General features: G+C 28.9%; 1 protein-coding gene across 1 annotated transcript in view; it reads right to left on the reverse strand.

Annotated features, from left to right (window-relative positions):
• Positions 1–1510: 1510 nt before the first annotated feature.
• Positions 1511–20608, reverse strand: part of LOC106684379 (Brother of Yb) — a gene marked incomplete in the record, with an annotated part of 45625 nt that continues 26527 nt past the window's right edge. Inside the window, 16 exon segments of the mRNA XM_067052887.1 lie at positions 1511–2172; positions 4958–5071; positions 6046–6170; positions 9250–9506; positions 10577–10999; positions 11343–11465; positions 12360–12498; positions 13080–13193; positions 13278–13419; positions 14532–14733; positions 16602–16790; positions 16950–17118; positions 18141–18311; positions 18415–18560; positions 18641–18769; positions 19972–20162. Of these exon segments, the coding sequence (XP_066908988.1) occupies positions 2000–2172; positions 4958–5071; positions 6046–6170; positions 9250–9506; positions 10577–10999; positions 11343–11465; positions 12360–12498; positions 13080–13193; positions 13278–13419; positions 14532–14733; positions 16602–16790; positions 16950–17118; positions 18141–18311; positions 18415–18560; positions 18641–18769; positions 19972–20162 (2807 nt within the window).

Here is a 20608-nt window from a genome sequence, read left to right on the forward strand (position 1 = left end):
CTCATTCTTCTTCAATACAAACTTCCTTATTAATACCCAATCTAGGTGTTGTGGCTAGTTTTTCGGGTCTTCCTCAATTATGTTAGGGCATAAACCTCCATTTCAGTTGTAGCTGTTATATAATAAAGTTAAAATATGGTGTTATATTATAAAGTTAAAATATGACACCTGTATCCTGAATAGGCAAGTTCTTGGAAATAAGCAAGATAAAACTGTATTTATCAGTTACTTCGCAAAAAATGTTGTCCCACAAGTTATGGAATTAACGTAGTGGCTTTGTCATACTCTGCACTTACAGAGTGGCAATAAATTTCTGGCCTGGAGCTCTTTGATCCTGTAGTGCGCCTGGTGGTCCTAAAACACATTCCCTACATCCTGCTTTTGTTATTCCAAAAGCCTGATGAATTTGAGTTTGTCATACCTAAAGAAAGAGAACATAAAATACCAGGAACTAAGCAAGTCAGAATAGAACGTTCCTCTTCACAGTTAGCATGTATGCAAACATCAGTCGTGAAAATTTAGTACTGCTCAACCAAACTAGGTCTAAAAGAAATTGTACCGTTAAAGTCATCACTAGCTAATATATACTCTTTTATGCAACAGAAACTCTTACAGACTTGATTAACTGTTGTTGCAATTCTTTGTAATTGGAGTTATTCAATTTGTTTTTTTGAACTGAATGATCAAAATCACAATTTAAATACTCATTGTTTGATCAATCATATCACAGTTATTCCAGAAATCTTAAATATATGGATATAATAAATCAACATTGATTCAGCTCAAGAAATAACTTGCCTGAAAAAAATATTGATTAGACAGTAGCATTTAAAATATAATTGTCAGATCAAAAGATATCGATGTAATCCACTATTGAAGATTTTCTAAAAACAAAACTAATTATGCATTGCCAGAGTTTTACTCTAAATTATCAAAATAATTGATTAGCACAGAAAACAACAAAGTTCACATTTTTAAGAAAATATAACTTTTTGTTTTACTTTTCATTTCTATTTTTTTAGTGTAGGAGTTTATAACATGTGGTACACAATCAGAACAGAATTTGTACTCTCTAATTAATTATTTTCATTGGAATGAAAATTAAAAAAAGTTTGAAAATTTTGAAGTTCCTGGACTTACATCTCGAGCTAACCAGGAAAACAGGGACAGACTTCAAATTCCTTCATATGTATATAAAGTGAAGTGATTAAAACCATTTCCAGGAACTAACACATGGCAAAATCCTGTTTTTATTATTAGATTAATACATAAATCAATTATTCATGAAACATAAACTTATTAAATTACTAATGTTAATTAAATTTACTAATAAAATAATGCAAGCTAGATCAGGGAAGAAAATGATAAAGATAACTGCCTTCAAGTTAAAACTAAAAAATAATGATTTCTTTATTGAATAAGATAAAGTGAAATGTAACCTACATAAACAATGAAAGGAATATTTGAGCTCATTATAAATAAAATTTAATTCTATATAATTAAAAGAAAAGTGTAATATGTAAATTATTAATTTTAAACAAAAATAAAACATGGATCAAACAGTAACAAATGAGCTGTCCCGTGGTCTTCCTTCCCTTAGAAAGGGGTTTCCGTCTCCTAGAGCAGTAGTAATATTGTTCAGGGCATATATGATTAACAAGTCTCTTTTAGCAGTCTACTTAACTCTCAGACTCGACAACGGCGGAGAGAGGCCAATAACAACTAATTTGAATAGGTAAATGATACAAATGTTTCCATTTAAAATATATATATATTTAAAAATACAGGTACAAAGTTTCACAACTCTTATTCTTACATAATGTACATTGTAATTAAACTTAAGTGAACTTAATTTGAAAAATTATCAAGTACGTCTATAAGTATCCTTTATAAAAAAAAATTAACTAAAATATACTCCAATTTAACAGAATAGCAAAATAAATTTAAAAACATTAACGATGACATTGCTGAGATAGGAACAAAAACCTCAAAAAATATATCAGTCAGACTCAGGATCAATAGAATCATGGACAAGGTCAGTAAATTCTTCATTGTCTGATCTACTGCTTACAGATTCCAAATCAGAGTCGGGTTCTGGTACTCCTGCTGGTTCTGATGATGATGGCACTATGTCAGGATTTCCAAGAATTATTGTTGGTTTAAACTTCATGCCTACAAATGAAAAAAATAACATCAAATTCATTTAAAATTTTTTGAGGTTAATGACTTCCATTTTTGAATGAATTATTTATTAATTATTCATGACATTGTACAACGTTTCGTTCAAAAAATTTTAAATGAATTGACTCACCAGACTTCCTAGAGAGATAATCCAGAATAACATTAAAATTACTGTTAAAAGATGAACAAATAAGATGGATGTTATATTTCTCAAAAGTGAAAAACTCTTATTTTTTCTGCCATGAGCTCTATTTCTTTATGAATAGGTTAAAAACTGATAATTGGAAAAAAATCCTAATGCTAAGCAGTAAATGAGTGAATTTCTATATATTAAAGGTTTGTTATTAAACAAATATAGTCTGAAATTAGAGAAATTTATTCTCCCCTCGAATTACTTACTTTAAAAATAATTTGGGATAGTTAGAATTTTAATAAGCAAGGGTGAAGTTCAATTTTTTTGAAATTTTTATTATCTTTGATCACAATAAACTATTGAAACTGAATTCAAATCGTTAACAACAAGGTTTAACCAATTGCTCGCAAATTGAAAATATAAGGCAGTTTTGCACTTTTCATCTCTGATGATTTTTTGGACGCCACCATCTTCCTAATTATAGCATGTTTCCTAAAAGAAACCATCTTTCAAATAAGTTCACTATTTTTTTCTTGGGTCCCAAAAATCTAGAAAAATTCAATTCAAGTAGTAGTTGATTTGATAAAGTTTAATAGGACTTGCACTTATCTCAAGGTAATAAATAAGATGTCTATTAAAAAATCACAAAAATACTAATCATTATTATTTCTGAATAACAAAAATATGCCAGTGAGTTGATTTTAATTTTGTGGTGGACTCGCAGTATGAATCTTCATATGAGAATCTTCAAATGAATCATTCTTCAGGTGAGTCATGACCTCACCTCTGACCATAGATATTGGTAACCAATATGATAACTCATTCTTCCTGCTCTAATTGGAATCCATAAGGGTATTAAATACCAATAAACAATTTCTGGTAAACCCACCAGACTTGTAAATAACTTAAGTTAGTTGAGATGAAAATGCACTAAGAATAGTTTTTCAAAACCCTTAACAATTTTACAGTTTAGAATAAAAGTACCTAAGTACAACCATATATCTTAATTTTTAACAGCATTGATAGAATAGGTTACGACAAACAATGGTAAAAGTCATTGTAATTTTTCTTTTTTACATAGATAACTTAATAATAATAATAATAATCTTTATTTATTAGATTTAGACATCTTATTTATTACCTTGAGATAAGTGCAAGTCCTATTAAACTTTATCAAATCAACTACTATTTGAATTGTGTTTTCTAGATTTTTGGGACCCAAGAAAAAAATAGTGAACTTATTTGAAAGATGGCTTCTTTCAGGAAACATGCTATAATTAGGAAGGTAATGGCGGAAAATGATGGTGGCGTCCAAAAAATCATCAGAGATGAAAAGTGCAAAACTGCCTTATATTTTCAATTTACGAACAATTGGTTAAACCTTGTTGTTAACGATTTAAATTCTTTTTCAATAATTTATTGTGATTATAGATAGTAAAAATTTAATAGGTAATGATTGAATTTTATAGATAGGCATTACATATCTTTCTTTTACCCAATGATTCAGGGTTCAATAAAAAAAAAGAAACTCAAATGGTCATACAACTATTTAATAAGAGCCAGTTTTTTCTCCACGTCACAGGGCCCCAGATGGAAGGCAATCACAAAAATGATTTGGGTGTAAAATAGTGGTTTTCGTGCTCACCTTCCATTTGCAGCCCTAATGAAGATGTGTGATGTAGGGTGAAATGTTAATTCTTATTAAATAGTTTTATGACTTTTTAATTTTTTTCTTTGATCGCACTCGGTCCATCTTCGTTTTAAAATCACACACAGTCAATCATTGATCTTCAAGTATATATATGAATGTATGTACGTGTGTGTGAAATGGACTGAGGCCTCCCCCCTCGCCAAAATCCTGCCTACACACATGGGATGGATAAAAACAAAATTTCAAGAAAAAAGAACTGTAAAAAGACTGGCACAGAGTAAATAATATTAAGAGTAAGAATAGTTCAACCATAAAAAAAAAAAAAATAGGTGCGATATGCGTACATGACACAACTTTAAAGAAAAGAAAAAACAGGTAAGGTGAAAATTATAAACAAATAATTTTTATTTTACTGTCGCTCTAAAATTCCTATTTTAGAGGTTCTTGAGGTGGGAGTAACAAATATAAATTTTGTTCCTGAAAAAATACTACAGTTTAAAGAAGAAAACAAAGTCGAAATCATAATGCAATCGTGAATGTTCGGGTGGTCTCGGTTTTTATTGTCATCATTTAAGCCCTGTTAGACTATCTAAATGAGGATAACACCTAGTTGATATATTAAAGACCATTCAATTTATCATTGACATGGCGAGTTTAATCAAAATTGTTAAGTCGTTTTCAAAAAAATCGAAAAAATGTGAAAAATAGATTCTATAAAATGGCACTTCCAGTAGGTCGATTTTAGCAAAACAGTTGCTGTCACATCGCAGGTATACACCCACCTTAAATATATTATTTCAGTTTTTTACGACATTTTGTTTTTGAGCTAGGGTGACTACATACAGAGACAATTTTTCACTAGTAATGTAGCTCAACACGGAGTACCCAGCAATTGTTTCAACCTCTGTTTTATACAGTAATTTCTTCAATTATTTTAACAATAATAAAAATTCAATTACTTCAACAATAATAATAAACAAAAAGCTACGTACCTTTTTTAAACATAGATTCTATTAAACTAAGGTCATCTTGTTCAATATAATCTGGATCTAACTTAATCCAAGGATACTTAAAATCCTCATAGAGTAATCGGGGCCAAAATTCTCCTAGTAAAAAATATACAGAAAAGTTATGAAAAAAGTTGCTTAAAAATAATATATCAGATCAACAACATGAACATTAATAATTACTTAATTATATTAAAAGCAGGGAAATTTCTAGTATTGATCCGAATGTTAATTTTAATTGTTTAAGAAATATCAAGTGCTTCTTAAACATGAAAATCAAGTTATACAATAAACCAATAGCTTGAATTCTGATAAGGATCAGTTCCCAATACAAATTAGTAACATTGTTGCTGTGAATTCAGTTTGACTTTTCGAATACTTCATCAATTTTTTATATTCACCTTATAATTAATTTTCAAAACTATCGGTAAATATCCTCATGATATTAATACAAAGAAACACCAACTTTTGGAAATGAGGGTTTTCCATCTATCATTCAAATCTAGATGACAAGTGAATAATGTAAAAAGAAAAAAAAAAATATGAAGATTTATCACTTTTAATTATAAGACATAGGCCAAAGATTGAGTGGTTCAACTAATTTTAATCTGTTTCTTTATGAGAATCATAATACATATTTTTTTTTTTTAGTACTTTATATGTTTACAAAATTAAGACAAGTCGTCCTTTGTTGAAAACTATTAAACTCAGAGCCTTCAGTACAACTTATGCTAGAAAAATTTTAAGGGCAGATAGACCATGCTTTGAAGCACTCACTGTATGTTCACTCTCTAAACTTCAAGTTGAGGTATTAAATGGAATGACCCAGGAGCCATGCAACAAAAATATTTTGGACTTGAGAATACATGGCAAAGCTGAGGTTAGTTAAAAAACTGTGAAATTGGAAGTTATCTTTCTTTTTCTCTGGCACTACCAGCTGAGAGCAAGTAGGTCACTTTTGTTCACTTTTGGACAAGGATAAACAATTTTATGTATTTTAATTTTAGGTTAGTGATATAATGATGCTAAGAGCATTCATGAATAATAATCAGAAATTTATAAAATTTTGTTACCTTTTATGAATTTTTCCATCTTTATTTCAAAGTATAGTCCTTTAGAGGCGTATGATACATTTCCTTTGCTAATTAGACCAAACAAAGCTATCTCAAACCAGTAATATTTTCCATTAGCCAAAGCCCTACAAAATGAAATAAATAAACATGAATTAGAAAGTTTTTTGTTTTGTTTTTTTACATTGATTGAAATTACAATCAAGCTCATTATAAGCTTATCAGCAATTTAATTATAAAATAGTACGATTACAAAAAAGGAAACTAAAACAAATATAGACAATATTGTTTAAATATTATCAAATCTTGGCCTCAAATTATGTAATTCAATTTGGCCTCACACTAGCATATTATCACACAAAGCTCGTGGAGCTTCCATAATTTCAATCTTTTTACTAAGACATTAACATTGAGGACATAAATGGCCGCAGCATTCATGTGTCCTTGTAGTTGCTCTTGATGTGACTGGGCAATTTTTTAGACTCCTTCTACAAGAATTAGTATTTGAAGATCTTAGTGCAGATCCCCAATAATCACATTTCTAATGTACCAGGGTGCATTGACAATCCCCAAAGCACCAGTTTGTTTTGAAATTTTTAAGTAATTTGTCTGTTGAAGTCTCTAGTGTATCTCTAAAGTTGGATTCCACATGTCCAAATAGGTTTTAGCACTTTTTTGGATATGAGAGGCTTGTTATAGACAGAATATTCGATTTTATGCCCAATAATCTACAAATGTTTTGATACATAAAATTTAGCAGGAATTTTTTTGGAAAGAACATATTTTTTATATCAAAGCTTTGTGTCCAATGTTATACTGATCTGAAAAGGGGATAATTTGTTATTCGTTGCAGTCAGTAAAATGCACCAAATTTGATTCATTCAGTTTTACTTTTGCATTTTTATATTCATCTCTGTACACTGGTGATTGTTGTATTTAATAAATATTTAATTCTCTAACAGTGTCTTTGATATTATTTTCAACAGAGAGGACTGCTGTATCAGCGGCAAACAAACAACAATGGCACAGGCATGTGTGAGAAAAAGTCCTAACTTTTTCTCACACCTAAATTCAAGCAGTAGGCAAGACTAGAGGGCTAAAACCCAAAATGGTCTGCTGGATGTACATAAGTATGGTTCTATTTGTAGCCCTGGAATTGTGGTTCAAGGCCAATGAGGGTTATCCAGGAACATCCTTGATAAAGTGCAGAGACGAATGTGATTATTGATTATTAATTACAAGAACTATGAGTACTACTTCTACAGCAGCAATGGAAGTTATACTTAGCCTAACTCCACTATACTTGGAGATTAAAGCACAAGTCTTTAACACTAAGTATAGGCTTGTTAAAGCTTATTAAACAAGACACAAAATTGAAAGTCCTCACAGCCCATGGAAAAATAAATCAGCTGATTGCAGAGGACAGGGTGCCTTCCATGCACAGCCCGAGGCTCAGGAATAAACCATTAGAGGAAACATCTATTCCTCTAGGGAAATAAACCTTAGTATTTCAACCAGAAATACTTGCTATTAGACATAGTGCCAGTAATCTTATAGAAGAAGAGCTCGCTGGTATGGTACAAATAACAATCAACAATGACAGCCAAGCAAGAATAGGAGCACCTAACAACGCCGATACACGATCTAGAGTTTTTGAAGACTGCTATGCAGTACTCTGCAAGCTCTCATGTTATAATAAAGTCAGTATTGAATGGGTCCCGGGTCACTGTGACATTCCTGGTAACGAGAACGTTGACAGGCTAGCTGGGAGTGGTTCTGAGATTACCTGAGCCCATGTATTAAACAAACTTTAGCTAAGCAAAAAGTAAAATAAAGGCGGCTTGAGGCTTAAAAGCTAAATTTCATAATTTAAATAGAAGATTCATTCTAAGCTTTTCGTGGATGGACCCTGTGAAGGCCGAAGTGAAATATCGCTTCAGCTAGACAGGAGCACTCAAAGGAAAATCACAGGAATCTACACTGGTCACAGTAGACTTAATAAATACATGTTCAACCTTAAACTTAAGTGATCACCTCAGTGCAGATTCTATAATGCTAAGAATGAAACAGCATACCACATCATATGTTAGTGTGACCGATTTGTAGGCATGCACTGTTTGGCATAGATTGCATTATGGACCACAAACTGCAAATTGATCAACCTTTTAAATATAATTAAATTCATAGAATACACTAATCTCAAGCTTTAAATAGCTTTATAATGTTGATAGTGCACAAAAGGTCTGATATACCAAAGTGCTTTAAGTCATTAAAAAAAATCATCAGCAATCATAGCTGTGACGCATTTGGGATATCAGCGGTATATAGAGCAGAAAGAGTATAGAGCCTAATACATTTCCCTGTGGCACACCAAGGCATATACTAGAAAGTTAAAAATAAAATTAACCTTTACAATTTACCCATTACAAATTATTTTTTAAACTTGAGGATTTTATTTTACTTTTTCTGTCATGTAGAACATCGCCTAATATTTTTCATTAGCATAACACACAGAACTGTTTATCATCAAAACTTTAATCTTTTTTGGTATGAAATACCTTCTAAAAGACATTTCTATACATCCCTCAATCACTTGGCAAGCAATATTTTCGGTTCCTGCTGCTTAATTGATTTTAATTTTTCGATGGTTGTTTTGATGTCCTCCTTAACAGATTTTTTTACTAAGGGTTCAGTACAACAGAATAAAGAAACTGTGTCAAAGTATTTTTTAAACTTAGTATATCTGTTGGATTGGTAAAAATATGGTTATTTTATTTTTTAATTCCACTAAAGTCTGGATCACAAAGGATAAAGCAACCTATTAATACACTTGTATCTCTTATATTGTTTTTGATTCTAATAATTTATCTTCCCTTATTTCATTTTAAAGATTCTTTCTTTTTGAGAAATTTAGACAAACCGTTCTAAACCACAGAAGTCAACTTTGTTTTCGCAAGGATTATTTAGAGCTCCTAATTTAACTGATTTTATTTTTTTGTAGATGTTTAGACAATCTTTATCAACCTCTAATATTATCTCTGATCAATAAACATAACTTATCAATATCTTCCCAATCTTCTAAATTTGTTAAGACTTTGAACTTATTTTCGATTTCAAGAGCAGATCAATTTTTTATTTAAGGTTATTTTTTTTCTAGATGAAAACATTATAGAACAGAAAGATTAAAGTCAAAATACAAATAATCACCTGAATCCTAAGATCTGATCAGAGTAATCAAGTTGAAATTGGTTAATATCAGCCAGATTTATCTTAATCCTAATATAGCAGTCTTTTTGTGACCAGTAGACTTCTGGATGAAATAAGCCACAGGATTCAAGAAGTGGTCCTTCAACAATATCACTGGTTTCTTGATCTTCTTTTGGTTTATGTGAAATCGGTTCAGGAACTTTACTTTTTGCATCCTCCCTTTGATGTAATTCATCAAGAGCCTGCTCAATATTTCTCTGAGAAAAAAAAAAATTAGGTCATAATTAGTTATTTCTTTTCCACAAAAAAATATTAATATTAATTTAATTAAATTGTCTTTATTGAAACAGGTGTTAGTTATACTTACTATCATCTAATAGGTCACTTCAGAAAAGCAAGTTTATTTTTTACAACAAAGCACAGATTAATATGATTTGAGAAGAAATTATTATTAAAAGTTAAGTGAAATATAAGATGTACGTGGATGTAAATAAATAGAACACATCATGAACTGTAATGAGATTAACTGCTTGTAGTTTATAAGACAGTGTAATTTCAATGAAACTATTACTTAAGCAAAGATGAAGTGATTATTAACCTAAGTGGTTAGGGAAAATTTCTTATTAATACATCTGAAATGATCATTTCAGAATTGAAACTTTTATATGGATTTTTTTGCTATAAAATAATTCACGAATCATGATTACAAATTAACGATTTCAAATCAATACAGTTTCTTCTAATTAAAAAAAATAACTATGTAAAGCCTATAAGCCTTGAGCCTGTAACGGCCAAGTAAATTAGGATACATGTTTCAAAGCACTTGATTCTGAGTGGTGTGGCTTAGATTTCCGCCTGGTTCACTTAATACTAATTCCACGAGGTACTTACTAAATGAAACTTAATATTTCCACTCTGGTTAGTTCAGAACACCAATCGCTCAATAGTCATTCGATGTTGTAAAAGGATAAATAGGCCCGCCCACCAGACTAATTCCTAGCACCAATACCAGTAGCAAAATCATAAGCCATAATTAACTTAAACTTATCTGCAATAAAAGTAAAATATGATCCATGATCATATGTTTGCCATAGACATTTAAAATTTTAATGTAATTCAATTTTTTTTTTTTTTACTTTAAAAATAATTTTTCTTTTTTTTGTACTTTTTCACTTATTTTTGTTTAAAAAAGTTTCTTTTTTTGCCCTCCCCTACACTACCATATTTGCTCATTGCTTAGGCAGATAGCAAATTCTAATATAGGCAAAATATGTATCCTTCTCATAAATAAATAAAGTTATTTAAAATTATTAATATATTTGTTCACCTCTTTTATTTTAAACATATGTTGAAGTTGGGGAGGTAATAAATTTAATAAAAATTGAGGGTTTCCTCCAAATTCAAAATCTCCATTCTCTATCATAGACAATAAGTCGTTAAAAGTTTGTTCAGAGGAAGTAGCTTCAGTTTCATTTGTATTCACTGGCTTGTCATCACTATTCTTCTTTTCATCTTCCTTCCCTGCTTTGTCAGAATTCTGACTGTCATCATCAACCCACTCCTCATCGCCTTCTGTATCTTCAGACCAAACTATGCTTTCTGTTAAATAATGTTTTGTTTGGACATCCCAATTAGCGAAACCCCTATACACCATTTCTTTATTGATGTAATTATCTTTCTTCTCTATAGGAGCAAGAATCACCTTAAAATGACGGCCTGTGGTTACACTTGCATTGGTGACATCACTGACCTAAAATTAAAAAACAAAACAATAATTAGTAAATTAATAAGGTATTGCTTATAACAATCACATTACTCTAAATGGTCCTATTTATCAGACTAAATATAAAAGCAAAGTATTAGTAATTTGTTTGCAAAAATGTTTCAGAAATCAAATAGATGGCATACATATACATTCCACATAATCAAAAACGATTACAAAATAATTTAATGATATAGCTAATCTTTTACAATTAAATTAATTATCACCCTTGTAAAAACACAAACTTAAAAAAATACACTAACACACAAATAAGAGACAGATAGAACTAGTAAGCTGATAATTAAAAAAAAAAATCAAACACTTTTGTCACCTTCGCAAACATAGATATGAGTTGATGATCATCATTAAGACACATGCTATCAAAAGCCTCAATACCCTGAGGCAACCAATCATCATCCAATGGCAAAATACCAACCAGACTACATTCAATAGCCTAAAAAAAATAAACAGGATTGATTAACAAATAAAATATTTAATGTCAAAATAGAAAAAATATATACCCAATTATTGCTTTAAAAGAAATAAAATTTGAAATTCCTAAGGGTTTTATTGTAAGTTCAAAAAAATAATAAACAAACAGAAAAATTATTTCTATCACACAAAATGATTTTATGAGCGAAGCCAAAACACTTTAAAAAAATTATGAACTATTAAATGGTTTTACAGCTACTTTAATTCTAGTTGTTAGTGCTGTTATTTTTAAACGTATAAAAAGTATCTTAATAAAATAATCAAAAATACAAGTTTATATTTATATTCTTGTGAGCTACTGTTTCACAATAAAAATTAACTATATATTGTGATAAAATGTACAAAATTAACAATAACCCAACAACTTGGAGAAACAAAGGAAATGAGATTTTAGCTATATCTGAATAATGAAAAAAAAAACATAATTCAGATAAAACTAACACAAGTCAATAATGGTAGCGAAACGATTAAGTGGTCTCAAGTACAATTTTTTCGTTCGGGTTTTTTATTAAGACACTCAATATTCTCTAACCCAAAAATTAATAGGCTTTATAACGGTGGGAAATTTGGTTGGAAAAACTCTTTTTCTACTAACAGGGGATTAATTAAGAACTAGTTGAATAGTGCTAACCATGTTGCCTCCCAATGATATAACTTTTCTACACATTTCTTTCCTATGAAACTTATATTATTTGTAATATATTCTTATTTGACAAAATCAACCAAACGAAAATTCAAACAGATAACCTATGGCTATTTCATGGGATACAACCAGATAGAATTCAAAAATTGCAAGTTACTGAAACTAATTTAGGCATCATATTTTGATGGTAATGACAATACATTGAATGTATACCTGAAATGGTAGTCTTGTGATAAAACCTTTAGGTAAACGAGATAGAGTGGACAATGGTAGAACATGACAATCGCCATAATCAACGAAGAATACTTCAACTTCATCCTTAGTGACATCAGTAATCATTCCTCGATTCCACCTAAAATGCACACTTAAAGAATCAAAATTCTAACTTGGAACTCAATACATCCAAGTAAAACTTACGTAAAATTAAGATAGATTTTATTTTAAAATCTAAGGGAGGGGGGAAGGTAGCAAGAGGAAGAGAGAGGGAAAGAGAGGGAGAGAGGGAGAGAATAGGAGAATGAAGAATGTCTAAAGGAAAAAAAACAACAATGAGAAATGAACTAAACCTGTCCCTGCCTGCTTATTTAAACTAATAAATAAATCCAGAATTTTATAGTTGATACAGCTACAGTATCTTTTTTCATGAATATGTGCATTGTAACTGAAGGACTTATAGCATCGAATACACACATACAGCTATGAAACAAACTTAAACATACATGAGGCATAGCGATGCCAACTAATAAGCCACTGTTTCAACAATTAAAAAAAAAATTTCACAACAAAATAATCTGTGTGGCATAGGCAACATAGTGCCAACAGATTTGAATCAGAAAAAAATATCAAAGGAAAATTATGTTCTAAAAATAATAGGAATCATTCAAAAAGGAATTCCGGGTAATTGTAACTGTTCAAAATTAGTTTATAGCATACCTTTTGTCGTCATTTGGATATTTAGCAGCACAGAGCATATTACGCTCAATCATATCAAATTTAGTTACTTTAGAGTCAAGTAATGCAGTAAGTTCTTTCTCTAACTCTTCCAGCCTAAGAGAAAAAAAGATTATGACAATTTAATTTGTTTTGGTTTATTTTCCCATCCTTAATACTTTTATTTTTGTAATAATATACCTATCAGAAAATTTAAAGTGCTTTAAAAAAAATAGGGATGGTGAATAAGAACCAATAACATGAACAATGTTGGTATTTTCTTTATCAAGATGAGCCCATTGAACTTTTTCTTCATCTTCATCTGTGTCGCTTTTCTTGATCTCTATTACAGAAACACAAAGAAATTAAAAAAAACTCTAAATGAGAAATGAATGATTAAGAATAATTTTATAATGAGGTTTAAATCGTTGACTATAGCTTAATATGAGGAGAAAATAGTCGGGGAGGTAGAGGTCAGCAAAAAATACACAAATAAACAAAACTTTTAACCCCCTCGCACTTTTAACAGCATCTTCAATTGAGTGAAAGTTTTCTCTGTCTTTTTTTAAATATTTCTATTTTTCCACGCTCTCGCATATCTCTTTTCCCTTGTTTCTTCCTTTTCACCTTTATGGACTGTATATTTCTTTAGCTTATTAATTTCTACTCATACATATAGCAGCATAGCTTTTATCTATAGTTACATATATCTCGTTTTTCTTTCTTACCCCCACTGTATCATATATATTCTTTTCTTACACTTCATTATGTTGTTTTTAACTTGTTTGTCGTTATTGATAGAAATTACTTACATTTTTTATTATGTTTATTCTATTATTCATCATCTAAATTTTCTTATGCACCTTTCATTATGTTTATTTCAACACACCTTTTTTTTTATCATTTAATTAATATAATTCTTACCTCTAGAATATTATATTTTATCTTCTACTAATATCAATTTATTACTATTTACCTAATTTATTGTTATGTATTATTCCAAGCTTGTTTATTATTTTCTTTATATCCTTTTTTTCCCAGCCCTGATGAAGTCTTGAAATTCAGGTTGAAACATCAGAAAAAATAAATAAGTTTGGTTTATTTTTGTATTTTTTGCTGACCGCACTCCCCTCTCCTCCCAACTAGCTTGTCCTCATAAGAATAATTTTAATATATATTTAAACATTAAAACAAATTGGATTAACATAAAAAGATTAAAATAAAGAAAATGGTACTTTATAAACATAAACTGATAAGGTGGAGGTCAAAATTAATTTTAAAATATTAAAAATTATTTATTTTACATTTTTTTATTTATTTTTTTTTGGACTGCCACCCAGATAATTTTCCCATCATTATCAATTCAGTTGATGACTATTAAATACTTCTAAATATCCACAGTCACTATAAACTTCTCATTATCAAATATTTAATACAGTCAAAATAAATAGCTACCTTCTGGAATACAAGATATGAGACCAGCATCAAGGGCTAAATTCATGAGAGTAGAGAAATGCTTAGGATTTGGTTCAGCGAGACCAGTTTCCAAAATAAACTTTTTCGGGGAAAACAGCACAACATGACATTTATTCAAATCTAGCCACTCATGGCAAAGGAATGAAGTAGCTAATAGATTTTTGCCGGCCACTAATGCAACCTGAAAAATATAACTTAAGATTAATATCATAAATGAAAATTTTTATATTCAATAATGCTTTCCTACTTAAATGAAATATCATGCATTCTACCAAAAAAGAGATCTAAATATACAGGAAAATAAATTAGGATACTTCTGTCAAAATTCATAATCAAAGAAAAGTTTAAGTAGCAAACCATGCAAAAAGGAGAATACAAATAAAATAAAGGTCAAGAAAAAAAGAAGGAAGCAAGGGAAAAAGGAAAGGTCCTTTTTTCTTGAACTTTATTTTATTCTTTTCACCCTTTTTTTCATTTTTTAGTGTATAATGTATTTTTATATTTCTTTTGTATCTACTTTTTATTATATTTATTTTCAGAAATCCATTTACACCCTTTATCCACTTCTTTATGCTTATAACATTTAAACAACGTTTTGGACTCTTCTGTCGATTATTAAGTTCAACAAATAAAAATATTCCCAATGAACAGTTTTACAATTAACATGGTTATAATCAATTTTGGTTACAATCCTTTATATGAAGATACAGAAATAAAAAAAAAAACTAAATTAGTATCGAATTATTTTCAAGTCATGAATGATGAGAAAAGCAATAATAATCAATGATAATAAAAATAGAAAAACCGTTAAAGGTGGGGAATTTTCAAAAATTAAAATACATACTTGGGATGACGAATAAAATTGAAAGTTCTTTTATGAAGTATGACCATCTAAATTTAAAATTTGGATTGTATAATAATAACAAATTAAATAATAATATTCCTGTCAAATATGAAATATAAAATTCAAAAATAAAATAGGCAAAATGTTATCTATAAAACAAACTGCAAGCAATGTAATAAATAACAAATGCAACATAGAAGAGACGTCACAAAATACTCATAAAACAAATACTACCTTTGTGTTAGTATCATACTGAACAGAAATCATGAATTTTAACTGAACGACACCTTAATGCTAATGGCTATGCTCATGGACGTTTGAGGGACATAATCCAAGTCCATGTTTATTAAATTAGTTTAAAAATATAATGACAGCAAAATTATTTCATAAATTATATAATTTATGATTATCATTATAATAAAAAAAATAATGATCTTCGATTGACTAATTTTTTTTATATTCGCAATATGTTTGAATCATTTTCAGATCAATAAAATATATTTCAATATTACTCTTTTTATTATATCATGTATCTTTTATGCCTTTTAGAAATTGTGCTATTTTCCAATTAATTTTAGTATTTTAATAACATATTGTTACCTCGTTATTAATTTTCAGAAACAAATTCAATTTAAAAATGATAAAAACTATAATTATACAGCCCAGAAAACGTATAGAGAAAAACCAGTGAGGTAAATCACTAACTAGTAATAATTAACAATTCTTTTTTTCAATAAGATGAGAAATTAGGTGATAGGATATCATAATGAAAGAATCTAAATATAGTGGATAGCTATTTAAAACAGATAATCTGATGACTATCTTTAAATTAATAAAAATTAATTAATAACCTTAATTTTATTAACCTTTCACAAAACAGTAATGGATAAATACAACAAGAATTATAGATGAATGGAATATGGTCCGGGTGCGGTCAAAAAAACTTTTTCATTCATCTATACACACGGTCAATCAATAATCTTCCAACAAGAATTATAAGAATTTTTCATACAGATCTGAGACTCGATGTATAACAATTTAATTTTTTAAAAGAGATTAAAGCTGACAAAAAAATGAACCACAGAAGTAACTGAAAGAACACCTGAAATTAACTATTAAATATCTCAATAACCAAGGCTGTAATTCACATATTTCCTATTCAATTTAATTTAAAACTATCATAAAGAGCCATATATAAAACTTACATTTGCTGTAAAAAATTTATTATCTCCATCTTGAAAATTTAAATTTGAAATACTCTTTTGTATTTTAAGAGTCGAAGCGAAACTCCAAGATCTATCATAATCAACAGGTTGTAAACCAATTAAGTACATGTCATATGCTTCCTGGGAATAAACTTGTAATTCTGGAGGAAGATGAAGCAATTGAGAAGTCTAAAAAAAAAAAAATTTAAGTAAAGTCAAATTTACCTCTTTTTGATGTTAAAATTATCAATAAATTTAAATGTTAGATAATGAAGAAAACTTTTTTTATATACTACTGACCAAATATTAAAAATAAATTCCATATTACCAACTAATAATGAACATTACCGTCAATTTATCCACAGATCCTTCATCAATGAAATGAACCATAATTTCCTCTGGATTGTATTTTTCATCCCTGGTAATTATATCAATAACTTTAGCTCGCTTGAACATGAGATCAGGTTCTACTTCTATAGCGACTAGATCGCCTATCTTCACCCTTCCATGGGCAAATCTATAGAAATATAAGATAAACTTGAGACAAAATGTTCACAATTTTCAAAAAGTACAAACAAATTGAAAATATAAATTATTTTTCATAGCGAAAATATTTATAAATGACCTATTTATTCAGATTATCTTCATCTGAATGTTCATGATTATCTCCCTCACAAACTATCAACCTAATAGTAGTCATCCAATGATTTATAACTTGAATAATTTTCTAAATTACTGTATTATTATATTATTTCAGTATAATTGAAAATTCTTGAGAATTCATGATATTTCATAAGAAAAATTAATAGAAACATTTTTATTATATCTATTATAAATGATTTTTTTCATGCTTCCAACCCAGGAAAAACTCAGAGCTGAGGTTAACATTTCTTAGAAAAACCATATCCATCCTTTACATGATCTTTATTTGTCAAAATTGTGTGACTAGTGTTACTGTGCAGCCAATATAATTGAAATAGCACCTGTTGTTAAAATGGATATTTTTAAATATTCTATTATTTGTCCTGACTGGTCAAGTATTTTCTCAGAATTTCATAGTTACAGCTGGTATGTCTCTTTAACAGATATTATTATAGTTAGTTTTAACTGTATATCTGTCAACTATATTTATGGTATAGATAAATTGCTATAGTCTAATGTTGCTAATTTTGATTTTATTATTGCTACATTATCAAAAGTAAGTATCATAAATAAGTCAAAATGAGAATAAAAGTGCCATTATCCACTTTCAAAAGTTTCACCTAAAACTTTTTGCTCTCCTGTAAATCTCTAAAAATGTTATGACAGTTTACCTTTGACAATACAAGATATATAATGTAACATTAATGATAATATAAGTTTTTTGCAACTCTTAACCCGAAGGTCTCTCATATTTGAAGGAGATAACCAAGCTATAAAATTATAAGAGGCTGGAATCAATTGAATATAATGATCTTCATATTACAATTGAAACACTCAAACCACTCAAAGGCACTGTCTCCCTCGTGTATGTATGAACTATTAATTGAAAAAAATTACCTGTTTTCTCTGAATGAGAAATAATTTGACATCTTAAAAGCAATTAAGGCATAATTCGAAGGAAATTCCGTCCACTGCTCATCACTATCACTGTTTTTGGTAGCTAGGACACGCACAGAATAATGGGAAGGGTTATGGGCATAGAGTAATTTCACTTTCATGATTCCCTTACTGAAAATTAAAGAAAGAGAAAAATATTAATATAGTAAATAAAATAATGGGAAAATATTAAAATTTAAAAATCGAACAGCATTACAAAATTAAAGAAACATACACAGGAAGGTTTTGAGGTTTATCTCTTGATTTATTAAAGATATGCTGTTTTTTGCATTTATCTTTTTTCCGACAATGTCCGAGCATGAGTAAGTTTTCACAAAAAGGTACATCTATCTTCCTTTCTTCTTTTAATATTGATATTTTCTAGAAGAAAATGAATGAGACAAATATAAATAGACATGAAATAAATGTATGTAACAGCTTTAAAAAACTTAATTCTTTACTTTGACTGCCTCCAGAAATACATTCGGTATCGAAGTACTAAGCCTTTTCATAAAACTAATAATTTCAGGAAACTGGAGTTCATTTGTATCATCAACAAGAATATGAACTTGGCATTCAGGGGGAACAGTCTGTAAGAAATTTCAATTTTATCAATAACATACAGTAAGAAATTATAAAAAAATTCAAAATTAAGGTAACAGCTGAAAACAGTAAAAAATTAAATCTTGGTAACATAAAATGTAAATCCATTATTGGTGAATAAATGCTATTTAAATGAAATTATTAAATGTTACAAACAATAAAGCTAAACTCATTGACACTCCTTCATTCACACTTAGTCCTCTTGTCCAAAAATAATAAAAAAAAGAATCATTACTTATAAGTGGACATTCTTACTGTGATATATTGGATCCTTGAAGTACACAATAAATCAGATAAATATATAATATAAATTAATGATGAGTTAATAGTTGACTGTACATTATATATGAGGAAAAGGTTGTTGGGGGTGTGGTCAGTGAAGAACGCAAGCAAGTAAAAACTTATTTATTAGTGCCTTTCAATTTCAGAATTTCAAATCTTCCTCAGGGCAAGAATAAAAAAAAAAGATAACAACCATAATAAAATGAAATAAATACACAATAACAAGAAACATAAGAAAATATCAGATAAAATAGGTACATATGTAGTATTAAAGAAAATTTATACTTCAATATTACAAGAATATAGGAACTGTATAGTAATATAGTAATATTAAAATTAAGAATGAAAGAAGAAAAAGAAATAATAAATTATAAAAATAAAATTAATAAGGAAGGGAAAAGATGGTAGGAAAAAATAAAATAAAAGCCAGTTAATATAAGAAAGATACTGCCTGGGCCAGGTACCAAAAACCGAGTAAATTAGCTCAATGGCGGAGATGGTTTGGGGCGCAGTCAGTGAACAACACAAATAAGTAAAAACTTCTTATTCCTGTCCTTACATATCTTTATCAATTTGCTTTACAAAGCTTCCCTTTAAATCATTGTTCAGTTCTTGTTCCATTAAAATTACCATAATTTTTATATAAAAATAGTTTATCTAAATAAACTAGTGGCTAACAAATACTTATTTTTAATATTCACTTAGATCTTAGTTCTTATTACAGTTAGTGAAGTTTTTAGTTTTCTTTATACTTTAGTTTAGTTTAGAAGAGGAAGCATGGTTAGAAACTAGTGGGTTTGAGTGGTTAGGGAGTTTATAATGGAAGGATTGATATCTGGTTAATTTAAATATTAAAACTGAATAATTGAATTAACTTTTAGTGATAAGAAATACTTGAATCATTTACCTTAGGGTATTTTATACGATCATACAGATGTTCTTTTATGGTTGAAAATCTTTCAGAAAAACTTGATTTATTGTCAGGCATGCTGTAATGAATGAGCCATTGAGCATTTGTTACAGCAAGTTCACTTAATATTGGATCAGAACAGAGCAAAATTGGAGGAGATGTACACCTTATCCATAGGTCACCCACTTCTACAAAAATAAAATAACAAAATTTCAGTTAGATTGGCTCTTATGGTTTTTAGGCACAAAACATAAAGCTCAGTTAGAGAGGTAGACCACAATGTGACAAACATAATTGGTTTGATTTATTTAAAGAATCAACGAGTAACATTTGAGAGCTTAATTTTTTAAAACAAATAGCAATTGATAATATCCAGTAACTGATTCTAATCAAATTTTGATACCATTATTCCAACATTTACGGGATTTGTTCCTTAAATGTTTCAATTTGGAATTGTTTTATTTTAACAGATTTAATATTTACAACTCCAACATTGTTAAGTATTAAAAGTTTGTTCTATGAAACATGATAGGTATAAGTCTTGTTTCATCAAACAAGAAATGTTTCATGGGTTCAGAAGTTGATAAAAAAAACATATATTTGAAGATTTTGTTTAAAATTGAAATTAAAAATA

Source organism: Halyomorpha halys, unplaced genomic scaffold (assembly GCF_000696795.3).
Source record: "Halyomorpha halys isolate HHAL.00 unplaced genomic scaffold, Hhal_1.1 Scaffold29.1, whole genome shotgun sequence".
In the NCBI taxonomy this organism is placed as follows: domain Eukaryota; kingdom Metazoa; phylum Arthropoda; class Insecta; order Hemiptera; family Pentatomidae; genus Halyomorpha; species Halyomorpha halys.